Here is a 14262-nt window from a genome sequence, read left to right as displayed (position 1 = left end):
TATCTTGTATTTTTAGCCTCTACCATTGTCTTTGCATGAATGGAAACATCTCTATTTTTACCGAATTAAAACTAAACCTTTCCTAATTTGAAAAAACTGTATTAAGTTAACACCCTCAACCTGTGTGGTTTTTATTCTTCTGAATATTTATGAACTCTGCATTCCAGGATCACCCTTGTAAATCTATAAATTTGTTTTTACTTTATACAATTTCATGGATGAACTTACAGTGTGGCTTCTGCAATTTTCATGTGGATTTTCTGGTACTATGTAGTTCAGAACCAGCCGTCGAAACTTAGGCAGTTGAAACAGGGACTAAAGACACAAAATATACAAAAGAAGTTAAAGAGCTGCATAGAACTTGACTGGGCCTGAAACTGTTCTTTGCAAATTCTGAACAGCCTCTACTGGAAGTGCAAAACAGAAATGAAAACCTATCACACAGAATTCAACAGGACTCGCTCCACAGCTTTCAGACATATTCACCGTCCTGACAGACTTCCACCGTATATTCACCGCACAAAATTTCAATAGTTCCCACAAAATAAAAATAGGATCAATGACATTTGGCAGCACTACAATCACAGTCTTCAGAAGTCTTGAGAGTGCTGAAGCAAAGATAAATACATTAATCTCACTGCTGCTTATGATATCCATGTATTATAACATATAAATACAAATACACATACAATATTTGTACATACACACTCCAAGTAGTGCTAACTTGTATTAAAAAATGCTTATATCTTTTCCCGATGTATTGCTAAATATGAAAAATACCAAGGTCTATCTAATTCATCTTCAGTCAATCTGATGCTATAATCAAAAACTAACCACAGCACAACCAGTGCCCAATACACGAGCAGAACTCTCTATCTCCTTTTTAGAGTAGTACCACAGGATCTTTTACGTCCACCTGTGAGGGCAGGCGGGATCTGGATTCAATTTCTCATCTGAAATACCACACTGAACTATTAGACTAGATTGTGTCCTCAAAGTTCTACAATGGGGCTTGAACTCACAATCTTGTGTCTCACAGTGCGAAAGATACCCATTAAGCTACAGGTGACACCAGAGTGGAGTGATGGTGACGGACAGTGCCACAGCTTGAAGAAAGCAATGGTTAATGCAGCAGCAAATATGGACCAATGTTGAATTGTCAACAAAAAGAGATATCTGTAAACTCAAGAAACATTATTTAAACAGTTTCAGCTTTGAAGAAGCAAATATTTTGTGTACTTCTGAAATCACACAGACCAGTAAAATTCCAGGTTCAACTACTAGTTCACTCTGAGCTAGCCAACTTGTGCTGTCTTGCCTATAGCTATGCTACAACAGAACTCAGCATCCAAGAGTCTGAATCCTTTTGGTTAATGATCTATTATGGATCCCAGTCCAGTGCATTCTGAAAAATCTAATTCTTGTGTTTTAAATCTCTCCATTGCCTCTCCCTATACCTGTGACCTCTGTCAGTTCTCTAAGAACTCCGAGTTCCTCCAGACCTGGACTCTTCCACACCCGCTACATTCAGAGTTCAACCATTGTACCTACATCTTTGGACTCTAAGCTTTGGCATCCCTTCCCTAAACCATCTGCCTCCCTCACATGTCCTGTAAAGTGCTGCTTAAAACCCAAGTAATTAACCATGCCTTTGGTCACCTGTCCCAATATTGAGTCAGTTTAGTCCCGAATCGAGTCAGATAATAGCCCCATGGCATATTAATTGGGTTTAATCAATAAGCAGACTGTGAGGATTAATTGAGGTTTCATATGAGCACATGTAAAAAGATATTTATTGAAACAATTGAGATCAGACATGTATGCTTGCAATGTTTCACTCCGTAAGTAAATATAAAATCAAGTGAAGATTGGCTCCAGTACTATCCTTCACCAACTAACTTTCCAGATTAAAGAACCCATAAAGCGCTTTGGAAAATTGCCCAATGTTAAAAGTGACCTTGAAGCAGGTGTCGCCGGAAAGTTTTATTACTAAATGTTAGCCAATGTCTACTACAGGGAACGCTCATTCCTATATACGAGATGATAACCAGAATCAATGATGGTTTTGATGTTCTCCAACAGTCCAATAACACACTGATAATCTTTGTCCAGGCTCAATAGTGAAGAACTGACATCTGGGAGAAATGCGATCTATCCAACTGTACTCATTCAAGAGAAGGAAAGTTAAGGGAGAAACAACAAGGAGGGTTAAAAACAGATGAGAGACAGAGGTGCAACTAGAAACAGAGCATGCAAGGGACTGAGATGTAGGATAATTCCAAACTACAGAGCAAAGTGAGAGGATAGCAGACAAGTATGATGGAAGGGCTAAGGGGAAATAGCAACATTTGATTGATATTCCCACTCTGCAGATCCTCACACATGTACCCACTCTTCCTCGTTCAAGAAATGACCTATTCAAACGCGCAGTTAATTTCTATCAATAAAGGAAGGATTTTGTCACAACAGGACAAAAAAGATATCTCTTCACTAAAGAGGAATAAGTCTGATGAAAATTTGTTTCAAAGATGTAATCTCCATTCTGTAAACAGAAAAATTAAACCCTCTTGAAATTTAAACTGCTACATTTTTAAATGGGGATACAGAGTTGTGATAATACAGATCTCAGCTGACCCTTTCTCACCTCTATTTCTTACCAGGATTATAGCACGAGCTTAACCATCCTGATAAACAACACAAAATAGTGAGCCTGCCTCAGCACATAACAACCATCTAATACTGACCTACAAATGATGCTGTGGTAAGTACTCAATGCGAATTGCGCGCTCAATGCCAAGTTAAAACCTGCAAGGTTTGCTCTGGGTGTCTTCATTCCAAAGCCAATTTGGCTGGAGCTCAGGGAATGAATCACAACAAGGATTAGATTCCCAGTTAAAATGCCATTTAACTGATCTCTCTGCTCATTGTACTGCCATCCAGTTAGTAGACTTAAGCAGAAAGTACCACTAAACCCAGAACATGCACTGGCAAATTTAAAAATCTGGCACTTTTGATTAAAGCATATTTGTAAATATGTATTAGTGCAGAATTGCTTCTAAAGGATTTAGTTACAGAATCCAGTTAACACTTCACTGTGTCACCATTAGTGGGACTACTGAAGCAAAATATGACATGCGGTCAGGACATGGTGGAAATTTACTAGACCAAAGAAAGAACTTGGAAAATTGTTGAGAAAAAGAGACAATTTCTCAAAGCCTTTACCTCATGAACAAGGCACGAGGTCATTTGCTCACTGTGAAAACTTGATACTGAAAGTCACAATCCTGTGTGTAATGGCTACCCTGATCAGATCATTTCCCACTGTATATCACACAAATTCACAAAATGCGCTGAGGCCACATCTTTGTGACTTGAAGGGTGTCCAGTCTACTTGCAGACTACCCTGGAACAGTAAGATATCTCAGAAATCTGACCAACAGGTGGAGTTAGCAACATACACTGTAGCAACATGACTGACATTTGCCCCTAACAACATGCTGCTATTCTGCCTTTTACATAAACAAATGTAGGATATGAAATTCAGCACCGGCATGATACTAGGTGTATAGGCTGTTGCCGCCACCCCCAACCACCACCACCAAAGGCTAGGGGATTGGATCAAACAGCACGCTCCTTCAGTTGTTCACAACAGGCAAGTTACTGATCGTATTAACCACCCCATTGTTACAAAGTTCAAGACATTGTTTCTAACATTACAAGTGATTCTGCAATTGGATAGCATTTGCTAAATAATCCTGAATTTAAGATTTTAGGCGGGTTCATAGCATGACACATTTATGCCAACTGCAAGTTATATGTATTGATAAACAGGGGCCTGTTCTTTCCAGACAGAAAGATCATGTACCCACCATGCACTATTTCTACTTATCAAAATAGGTGACAGCCATGCTCTGGTTCATTCTTCAGGGCAATACCTTGACCAGAGTTTACTTGACGGGTTTAAATTTAAACATGACTTGGCAGTTGATGGTCAGTCCAACTGGTGCATTCTCCATTGCAGTGCCTCTACCAGAGTCTACTTGCCAACCAATCAGCACTCTCTTCTTATACATAGAGTTAGACAGTCATACAGTATAGAAACAGGCCCTTCAGTCCACCATGTCCATGCCAATCAACAAACTATACTTATCTCATTAAACAGCACTCGATCCAAGACTACTATGTCCTGGCATTTTAAGTGCTTGTCCAGATGCTTCTTAAATGTTGCTAAAGTACCTGCCTCCACCACCCCCTCAGGCAGCACTTTCCAAATTCTTACCACCCTCTGGGTGAAAACATTTTTCCTCAGATCCCCTTCAGACCACTTACGCCTCACCTTAAATTTATGTCCTCTGGTCTTAGACATGTCTGCCATGAGGAAAAGATTCTTACGATCTAACCTATCTATGCCTCTCCTAATTTTGTATATCTCAATCAGATCCCATGTTTACATGCAGTATAAAATTATTGTAATCCCTTATTTTGTTATTTCTGTGAACTGATAAGTAGGTGATAAAAACTTTCAACAAAACATGTCTATGTTCAGCAATACGCGATTTCTATGCTACCAAAGAATTTTGAAAATAGTGAGATAAAGGACTGAACAGGATGTGGCCCTCTTTCTGGATAAGAAGATTCTCCTGAATTCCTCATTGGATTTGTTGGACGAACCAAATATTCATGGCTACTAGATTTGCACTTCCTCACAAGAAGAAACACTTTTTTCAGGTCTATCAATTGAACCCCTACATAATCTTATAGTCATTGATTAAGTCACCCCTCTAAAACTGCAATAATTGACAATGGGAGTAATGTAGATTCTTGCGAAATGTTGAATAAACTTGCTCTCCAATTACGCCAGCCAATCAAGCAAACTCGAGAGAGCCTGGCAATCCATAGCCCATCATTAGGGAAACTGAACTAACCAACACTCAACCAGGTGAGCCAACAGAGAGCACTTCCACCTCTGCATTTTCCCACATCCTCCATTAACTTTCCTCTTCATAGAATCATACAAACCCTACAGCACGGGAGCAAGCCATTCGGTCCATTGAGTCCACACCGACCCTCCAAACAGCATCCCACTCAGACCCACCCCCCTACCCTATCCGCTTTCTCATGGCTAACCATCCTAGCCTACAAATCCGTGGCATGGCCAATCCACCTAATCTTTGGACCTGCATTTCTTGTACTTGAAATAAGGCAATCCAATGTCAAACTTCATCAAAACCAGTTTCTGAGAGTTGCAGAGAAATCTCTTGAAGCTCAGAATGAAAATTTCAAATCATACCCTGAGTTCACAAAACAATGCAGAAAAGAGAATTAGACAGAAACAAATTTTTTTCTCCAGTCCATTCTGCCTTTCTCTCCTACGTAAAACTGTGGCATAGTTGGTAGCACGTCTCCCGAGCCACAGGTTTTTCAGTTTGGGTTCCATGCTAGGATTTCAGCAAAGATATCAAAGCTGACACTCCAGCCCAGTACTGAAAGTGCTGTAATGTTTGAGGTTCTGTCTTTTGGATCAGATGTTAAAGCAAGGCTCCACCTGTCCTCTCAGATAGATGCAGAAAGATCACACGAAAATACAGCGAAGAGGAGTCCTAGCAAGTGTTTTTCCATTAATTAATATCACAAAAACAGATTGCTTGCTCGTTGTCACATTGCTATTTGTCTGATCTTGCTATATGCAAATTGGCTGCCGCGTTTCTCAGTCACAACAGAGACTATGCTTCCAAATCTTGCTTTGACTGAAATACACAGAATGGCAATGTTTCTGAAGGACACTTTGTAAAAGCAAGTCTTCAATTGTCATTTTAATGTTTTTGTAAGTCTTTCTAAATATCTCTTTATGAAGTTTGGTGTCAAGTCTTATTTAACAATCATATCTACGAAGCACTTGGCATGCTTTACTGCATTAAAGGTGCTTTTATAAATTGCTGCCGCTATACTGTAAGAGATGAGGATAGTCAAGAGGCAGAAAGTAATAAATATTCACAAGACTCATGTTCTCCTTATCACTTGGGCTCATTACCTGTATAACTGCACTGAACCAGCAGGTGTTTCCAACATTCTTCAGTCCCACTGGCCATTTATCCTCACGTTTCCGATCATGTGGGTTGGGGGAATCACCCCAAACTTCACACCTCTTCCTTTTCAACCCAACTTTACTCTCAGTGGCATTTGTTTCACCTATTCTGCAACACAGAGACAAACATCTCACTTTCAAACCAAGAGGCCAAAATATTTAGGAAGACACACAACTAAATCTACAGCAATGTTGGAGAGAGAAAGAAAACATTATGGGCAGTTTTCTTTTTGGATAAGCCAAAGGCAGGAAACCACAGGGTGAATCAACTCCTTTTCTGAGGATAAATGGAACTAAGGTCAGGTGACTCCTGGAGGAGACAGACTGCTACAAGACCCTGTTCCCATTGAGGATGGATAGTTGTGTCAGGTTGGATGGCTGTAATGCGATGCAGAGTGATGCCAAAAGCATGGGTTCAATTCCTGCATTGACTGGTGTTACCATTTAGGACACCCCTTCCCAACCTCTCCTCGCACATGAGGCATGGGTCACCCTCAGGTTAAACCACCACCAATCATCTCTCTCTAATGAGCCGCAGCCCTGTGGTCTGGGAGGACTATGGTGGCTTTACCCTTTACTCATTGAGGCTCGGACTCATGAATTTGGGCATCACTGGCTAGCCAGCAGTTATTGCATGCCGCTAGTTGCCCTTGAGAAGGTGGTGGTGAGCTGCCTTCTTGAACCGCTGCAGTCCACATGCTGTGGGTCAATGCATAATACTCTTAGGGAGGGAATTCCAGGATTTTGACCCAGCGACAGTGAAGGAACGGCAATATATTCCCAAGTCATGATGGTGAGTGGCTTGGAGCAAAACTTGCAAGTGCTCCCATGTCTCTGCTGCCCTTGTCCTTCTAAATGGAAGTGGTCTTGAGTTTGAAAGGTGCTGTCTTTCGTAAATTTCTGCAGTGCACCTTGTAGAAAGTACACACAGCTGCTGCTGAGCGTCAGTGGTGGAAGGAGTGGATTCTTGTGGATATGGTGCCAATCAAGCAGGTTGTTTTGTCCTGGATGGTGTCAAGTTTCTCAAGTGTTGTGGGAGCTGCACCCGTCCAGGCAAGTGGGGAATATTCCATCACACTCCGGACTTGTGCCTTATAGTTGACAGGCTTTGAGGAGTCAGGAGGTGAGTTACTCACTGCAGTATTCCTAGCCTCTGACCTGCTCTTGTAGCCACTGTGTTTATGTGACAAGTTCAGTTGAGTTTCTCGTCAATGAAAACCCCTAGTAGGGGATTCAGTGATTGTAACACCATTGAGTGTCAAGGAGCGGTGGTTAGATTGTCTCATATTGGTGATGGTCATAGTCTGGCATTTGTATGATGCTAATGTTACTTGCCACTTGTCAGCCCAAGCCTGATATTGTCCAGATCTTGTCTCATTTGAACATGGACTACTTCAGTTTCTGAGGAGTCTCAAATTTAACTTGATAAAACCAGGCAAGAGGTTAAAAAAACAAGGTCAGTGCAAGGATGGAGTGAGATTGGGAAAAAGGAGGGGGGAGAAAAAGTGTCTTCTTGAAATTCATTCACTGTGTGCAAGCAGTGTTAATTAGCCAGGCCTGTGTTCACTGTCCATCCTCAATTGCCTTTAAGAAGGTGGTTGCGAGCCACCTTAACAACTGAGTTGGTTTAATCGGGCATTTCTAAGACCACTTGAGAGTCAACCATACAGTTGTGGGTCCGGCATCACACATAGATCACAGAACTGTTACGGCTTAGAGGCAGCCATTTGGCCCATTGTGGACACAGTGACTCTCTGAGCATTTTAACTTAACACCAACATGTTGCCTTTTCCCCATAACCCTCTATATTGTTTCCACTTAAATGACAGAACCAGATTAGAATGACAGCTTTTCCTCCTTGAAGAATATTGGTGAAGCTGACAGGCATGTGTAACTCTTGGAAGGTGGCCAGACAAGTTGAAACAGCTGTTAACATGCTTATAGGATCATAGTACGCATCCAAGGCCAGAGGGCATAAGTTTAAGTTGAGGAGCCAGTGGTTTAGAAGAGATTGGAGAAAGAATGTTTCACCTAGAGAATGGTAGAAAGTGGACCGAGGGAGTGCTATAATGTGCTGCCTCAGAGGGTGGTGGAGGCAGGTACTCTCAACATTTAGGAAGCATCTGGATGAGCATTTAAAATGCCAGGGCATGGTAGGCTATGGACCAAGAGCAGGTAAATGGAATTAGTGTGGTTTAGTGTTTGTCGGCTGGAATAGATTTAGCTTCTATGCTATATGCCTCAATGACTATTTGCAAAAGTCCAGTAATTTCACGTTTAGAGTTGCAGGTGATTTTTTTTTTCCCCCCAATCGAGAGTCATTTAATTAACTGAATTTAAAGTCTCAGCTGCTCAGATGATAGATCTCAGGTTGTTTGGATCACTATTTCAGTAATGTAGCCACAACACAACCATTCCCCACACAGAATCAATACATTAACACTGGGAAATTGTTCCCTCCTCTAGCAGCTCAACTGAACTTTACACACAAAAAAAATCATTGGATGGTGAAAAGTAAACAGTGAGCCAAATGCTGCGAACAAAAAAAAAACACACTGCATAATTCCAGAATCTGAATTGGAACTCTGGCAGTAAGCCAGACTTTCAATACTCATCCCGGGTTCCCAAACAGTGCTGATTATTGTGGTTTGTACCACCAAACAAAAATGAAGGATAAAGAGCTTATTCAATGTTCAGATCTAATGTATGGAGCACTGTACTGGTTAGCATCCTGATTCTCCTCAGCAACTTTGGCTTCTTCCTGTAGCTTCTCGCTTTCTCTCAGGCTCAGAGCAATCGCCTTTTGAAGGTCTGCTTTCTCATCGTTCGTGAGGTCAATGACACCTGAAAGAAACAACATTCACCACTGGTGTGGGTTTATAGACCAGAAACTGGGCTGACATGAAGCCTTTTGAGTTGCTGTACATGGTATTAGGATGGTCTTTATACATTTTAATTTGCAAGCAGGGAAGGTAAGGATTTCTTTTGAGCAGCTTTCTCAATGAAGATGTGGTGCAAACGACACAGGTGGGCTGGGCGTGGAAGATGGAAGTGGTGGACAGTGGGCACAGTGTACTGCAATCTCCACAGGTAAAAAATGCCAAATTCCTCTCCCTGATTATCTCTTACCCTCAACACAATGTCAAGCCAGTGGGCAGCATGGTGGCTCAGTGGTTAACGCTGCTGCCTCACATCACCAGGGACCCAGGTTTGATTCCAACCTCAGGCGACTGTGTGGAGTTTGCATGTACTCACTGTGTCTATGTGGGTTTCCACCGGGTGCTCTGGTTTTCTCCCACAGTCCAAAGTTGGGTGGATTGGCCATGCTATGTTGCCCATATTGTCCAGGGATGTGCAGGTTAGTTGGGTTAGCCATGGGAAATGCAGGGTTACAGGGATACGGTAGGGGGATGGGTCTGGGTGGGATGTTCTTCAGAGGGTTGGTGTGGACTTGCTGGGCTGAGTGGCCTGTGGGGATTCTATTCTATTCTATAAAGCTAAACGAATATCAGGCATAAAACACTTACTTCTACGTGTCTGATTGGCTGTCGCTCCATTGGATTCATTGTCTGGCTGATTGGCTATTGCTGCATAACTCGGTTCCCTGGCACTTTCATCAGTGAGGAAGCTCACTGCCTGATTTATGTCCCTGTTGCTGACCTGTAAGAAAGTGGCGATACAATAATCATATTAACATATTATAATAACCACGCAACGTGCTCAAAGCTTTTTTAAAGGACAAATTGGAAATGCTAACTGCCTTTTGGTAAATTCATTCACAGGACCTATTTCTGACTCCAGACCGACAGTTATGTGTTTGATTCTTAACTCCCCTCTGGGCAATTAGGGAGGGAAATAAATGCACGCCTAGCCTCATCCCATGAATTAATAAGTACAAGTCACTGATGAAATGAAGCGTACATGTGGAGATAGGAAACAACCTGTCAATGAAAGCAAATCTGCTGTTGTGGACCAGACTAAATCCCCTCAAAACACATCATGAAGATAGCCTACACCTTGACTTTTATCTTGTCTACAGCAAAGTATAAGGTACTGCATTCCAGTTGTGATTTAACTGATCAAACTACTATGTTTTAAGCAATTCTTATTCTTACATTATAATTAAAATACAAACAAAAGAAAGAATTGGCATAACTTTAACTCTGTTGGAAAATTTTACAGAATAATATATTATTTAACAACTAAACAGCAACTGTTCCAGTATAGTAACATCACATAAACCACATTCTTGGCAAAAGGCGAATTCAGTAAAATAAATTGTCTCACGTGATATTTCTCCAGTCCGGGAGAAAAGAAAACAAAGAAAAAATTCTGCAGAGAGAGATGTATGGCAGCTTCCACAACCAACTTCAAAACCCAACAACTGAAAGTTAAACTAAAACTCTGGTTCTGTGGGAGCCTGATTCCACCCATTCATGCTGCTTCTATTGTTCTAACTTTTAAAAGAAAACCCCAGGGCCTCACAAACTGTTTACTCTATTGACTTGGAAGAGACGGCTCAATACCTCTGACACTCCAGGTCAGTATGAAGGAAATGCTGTGTCATTCAAGGTGACTCCCTTCCCATGAGGCATAAATCAAAGGTCTTGACTCACATTAAGAATGTATGAAACATCCAAACAACCACCAAGGACTCATTCACTGTGTGTCCTGGTGAACATTTACCTCTTGAGCAATACAACAAACACTAACTAGTCATTCCTCTCAGTGCTGCTTGAGAGATCAAGCTTTATCCTAAAATGGCTACCCAGGTGTGCTAACAGAGTGTTGAAATTTCACAACAATTTACTGTATGTGAGGCGCTGTATGATAGTATTCTACAAACGAGGCCTATTCCTCCATAGATTCACTTAATAAAATGAGCAGTTGCAGTTTCAGATTTCTGCCAGGAGAAGCCACAAATTAGCTACATAAATGTTGCTCTTCAGAGGGTCGGTGTAGACTCCGTGGGCCAAATGGCCTCTTTCTGCACTGTAGGGATTCTCTGATTCTATGAAGCGTCATACCCGGACTCAAAACATTAACTCTGTTGCTGTCTCTCCACAGATGTAGCCAGACTGCAGAGTTTCTCCAGCATTCTTTGTATTTGTTGGGAGAAAATTTCAGCCTGGAGACCAGCGGTACTACAAAGATCCACTTTTCTTGGATAAATACAAAACAGTTCAGATGCTGAAACCTGAAAGGAAAAGAGAAAATGCAAGAGAAACTCAACAGCTCTGGCAACATCTGTGCAGAGAAATGCAACATTTCCATTCTGAAGAAGTCATTTCGGACTCGAAACGTTAACTCTGCTTTTCTCTCCAGATGCTGCCAGACCTACTGAGTTTCTCCAGCTCCTTCTGTTCTTAATTTTTGCATTTTTAGGCCAACCTGAAGTTGCAGACAAGAGAACAAGAAAGGATGAATGTGATTAGAGGGAGTTTAGATCAGATATTTAGATCCCGATCCCTATTCCTTCAGGTTAAGTGACACTTCAGCTCTTTTCATCCACCTTTCAACACTGACAGGCAGCTCAGTGTGACAGTGGTGGAAGTACTCCTAATTTGTATGTTAGGAAGGATATATTGGGCTTGGAGAGAATGCAACATAGGTTTACAAGAATCATACCTGGACTCCAGGGGTTATGAAGAGAGATTATACAAATTAGGCCTGTTTTCTCTAGAATTTGAAGGTTAAGGGGTGATGTGATTGAGGTCTTCAAGATATTAACGGAAAATGACAGGGTAGACAAAGACAAACTATTTCCACTGATTGGAGAGTCTAAAAGTAGGTGCATAGTCTAAAAATCAGGGCCAGACTATTCAAGAGAGATGTTAGGAAGCACTTCTATGCACAAAAGGTTGAAGATGTTTGGAACTCTCTTCCACAAATGACAACGGATGTTTGATCAGTTATTAATTTTAAATCTGAGGTAGATAAATTTTTGTTAAACAAAGATATCAAGGGATATTGGTCAAAGGCACATTTATGAGTTGGGCCACAGATCAACCATGATCTCTTTGAATGGCAGAACAGGCATGAGGGACTGAATGGCCTATTGCTGTTCCTATGTCTGTGTGAAATATAACACTATGATCTGCATTCACATCAAGACCATGCTAATAGATTAATTACATCATTGAGGTGAAGCATATACACCAATTACTTACACTTTCTCAAACATCCCAAAGTGCATCACAAGAGCATATCAAACAAAATATGACACTGAGCCACCTGAAGATGTTAAACATGAGCAAAAGCATGCTCAAAGAATGATGCTTGGTTAACTTGTTGGCAAACTGTTGAGACAAATACTTGAAGAAAGGTCTTTTTCAGTAAATACCAGAGAGACCCGAACTCAAGTGAGATTGTACACTCAGGGATGAGACACTAGCCTCCATGATGGAGAAAATATTTTCATGCAGATTTAAGGTGGTGGGCAAAAGATGCAGGGGAATGAGAGGAAAGAACTTAATGATCTGGAACTCACTGCCTCTGGAGTTTGTAGGGCAGAGATGATGGACAGTTTCACAAGCAAGTTGGACCAACACTCAAGAGGAATAAACTTGCAGAGCTACAGGAACTCAATGGGACAATAGAAATGACTAGATTCCTCTACAGAGAGCCTGCATGGACTCAATTGACCAAATGGCCTCCCTCACTGCCATTATGACTGTAAGTGATACAATATGAAGGATAAGCTCAACATCATCAAAAATATTTGCAAAAGGTATTCTGCATCTACTCGGCACAGTGCTTCAGTGGTTAGCACTGCTGCTTCACAGCACCAGGAACTCTAGTTCAATTCCACCCTTAGGTGACTGTCTGTGTGGGTTTCCTCTGGTTGCACTGATGTCCTCCCACAGTCCAAAGAATGTGGAGGCTAGGTGAATTGGCAAAGCTAAATTGCCTAGTGTCCAAGGAAATATAGATTAGGTGGATTAACCATGGGAAATGCAGGGTTACAAGAATATGGAAGGGGTTGCGTCTGGGTGGGATGCTCCTCAGGTGTGGTCTCGATGGGCTGAATGGCCTGCTTCCGTACTGTAGGAATTCTGTGACTCAATGATTCTATGACTCTCACCCTTGTTATTACTGACTGGGTTTCTCTATAAGGAGTTATATTGATATTTTAGGTAGGTTGAACAGTATTTTACCATCAAGGCAATATTCCCCAACACATTTCAATTAAAGCATGTCAGGAGATGGGCTGGATGTTATTAATGCTGAATAGAAACTGCACCTGTGAAATTTGTAAAATTACTGACCCCTGTTATTGCTTAAGGATTAGAACATATATACAGACTGAGCCTAATCTCAAAACATTTGCAGTCACTCAATTTCAGTTAACCATCCCACGTCATAGTAATGATGGCCATGGTAATCATCATCGATTGTTGTAAAAACCCATCTGGTTCACTAATGCCCTTTTAGGGAAGGAGATCTATCATCTTTACTTGGTCTGGCTCGTATGCATCTCCAGACTCAATGTGGCCGACTATCAACTGGCCTCGGAAATGCCCAGCGTACCACTCAGTTCAAAGGCAATCAGTGACGATCAATAAATGCTGACTTTGTTCACAAACACACAGTTCTAATGAAAAATTAATAACTTTTTAAAACTTGAAAGTTTCTTCAGAGTGAGAGACGCATTGGTTAACGGAAGCAAAACCTCCTGTATTTTGAGTGATCTCTAGTTGCAGAGGTTAGATCACTGATAGTATTTAAAGAAGAGGTAAATAGATTTTTGAAATGTGAGGGAGTTGGGTGCTATGGGGGGTGCTGGTGAAAAAGTGGAATTGATGCCTGGGCAAATCAGTCAGGTAGGGCAGGCTTCAGAAGCTGAATGGTCTACTCATGCACCAGTTTTTGATGTACTTTTGATTAAAAAGCAGTTAGATATTGCATTTGTTGAAGGGTGAAGCTATTGTGTTTTTCAGGCTGAACGAGCTAAGACTTCCCTCTCTACCTTACAATTCAGCTTGTATTAAAATACATGGATCAATGCCTGCTGACCTGGAGTGCCTTCTGCAGGAGTCGATTGTCATGAATCCCCGTGATCTCTCGCAGCTGGCTGATGATGAAGCAAATGTTCTGTGAACAAAAACAAAGAGAAAAAAAATGAGGAGTGAAAGGAAGTGGAGATCAGCATTTTGTTGCTGCTATTTCTTTGGTTC

At 41.3% G+C, this 14262-nt stretch overlaps 1 protein-coding gene across 6 annotated transcripts in view; it reads right to left on the bottom strand.

The window, feature by feature from the left end:
• The window catches only part of usp28 (ubiquitin specific peptidase 28), an 87814-nt gene that overhangs the window by 45405 nt on the left and 28147 nt on the right, over positions 1-14262 (bottom strand). For 5 of the 6 annotated variants that reach the window (XM_048615419.1, XM_048615420.1, XM_048615425.1 and 2 more), the window contains exons 2-6: positions 14102-14179; positions 9613-9745; positions 8806-8929; positions 6032-6194; positions 229-315 (exon numbers count right to left, since the gene is read on the bottom strand). In XM_048615419.1, the coding sequence (XP_048471376.1) occupies positions 229-315; positions 6032-6194; positions 8806-8929; positions 9613-9745; positions 14102-14179 (585 nt within the window). Of the gene's footprint in view, positions 1-228; positions 316-6031; positions 6195-8805; positions 8930-9612; positions 9746-14101; positions 14180-14262 lie in introns of those variants that run through there. The other variant, XM_048615423.1, reaches the window with a different exon arrangement.

Source organism: Rhincodon typus, chromosome 32 (assembly GCF_021869965.1).
Source record: "Rhincodon typus isolate 14 chromosome 32, sRhiTyp1.1, whole genome shotgun sequence".
Taxonomy (NCBI): domain Eukaryota; kingdom Metazoa; phylum Chordata; class Chondrichthyes; order Orectolobiformes; family Rhincodontidae; genus Rhincodon; species Rhincodon typus.
The sequence above is the reverse complement of the archived record's forward strand: the minus strand, read 5'-3'. Positions and strand labels throughout refer to the sequence as shown.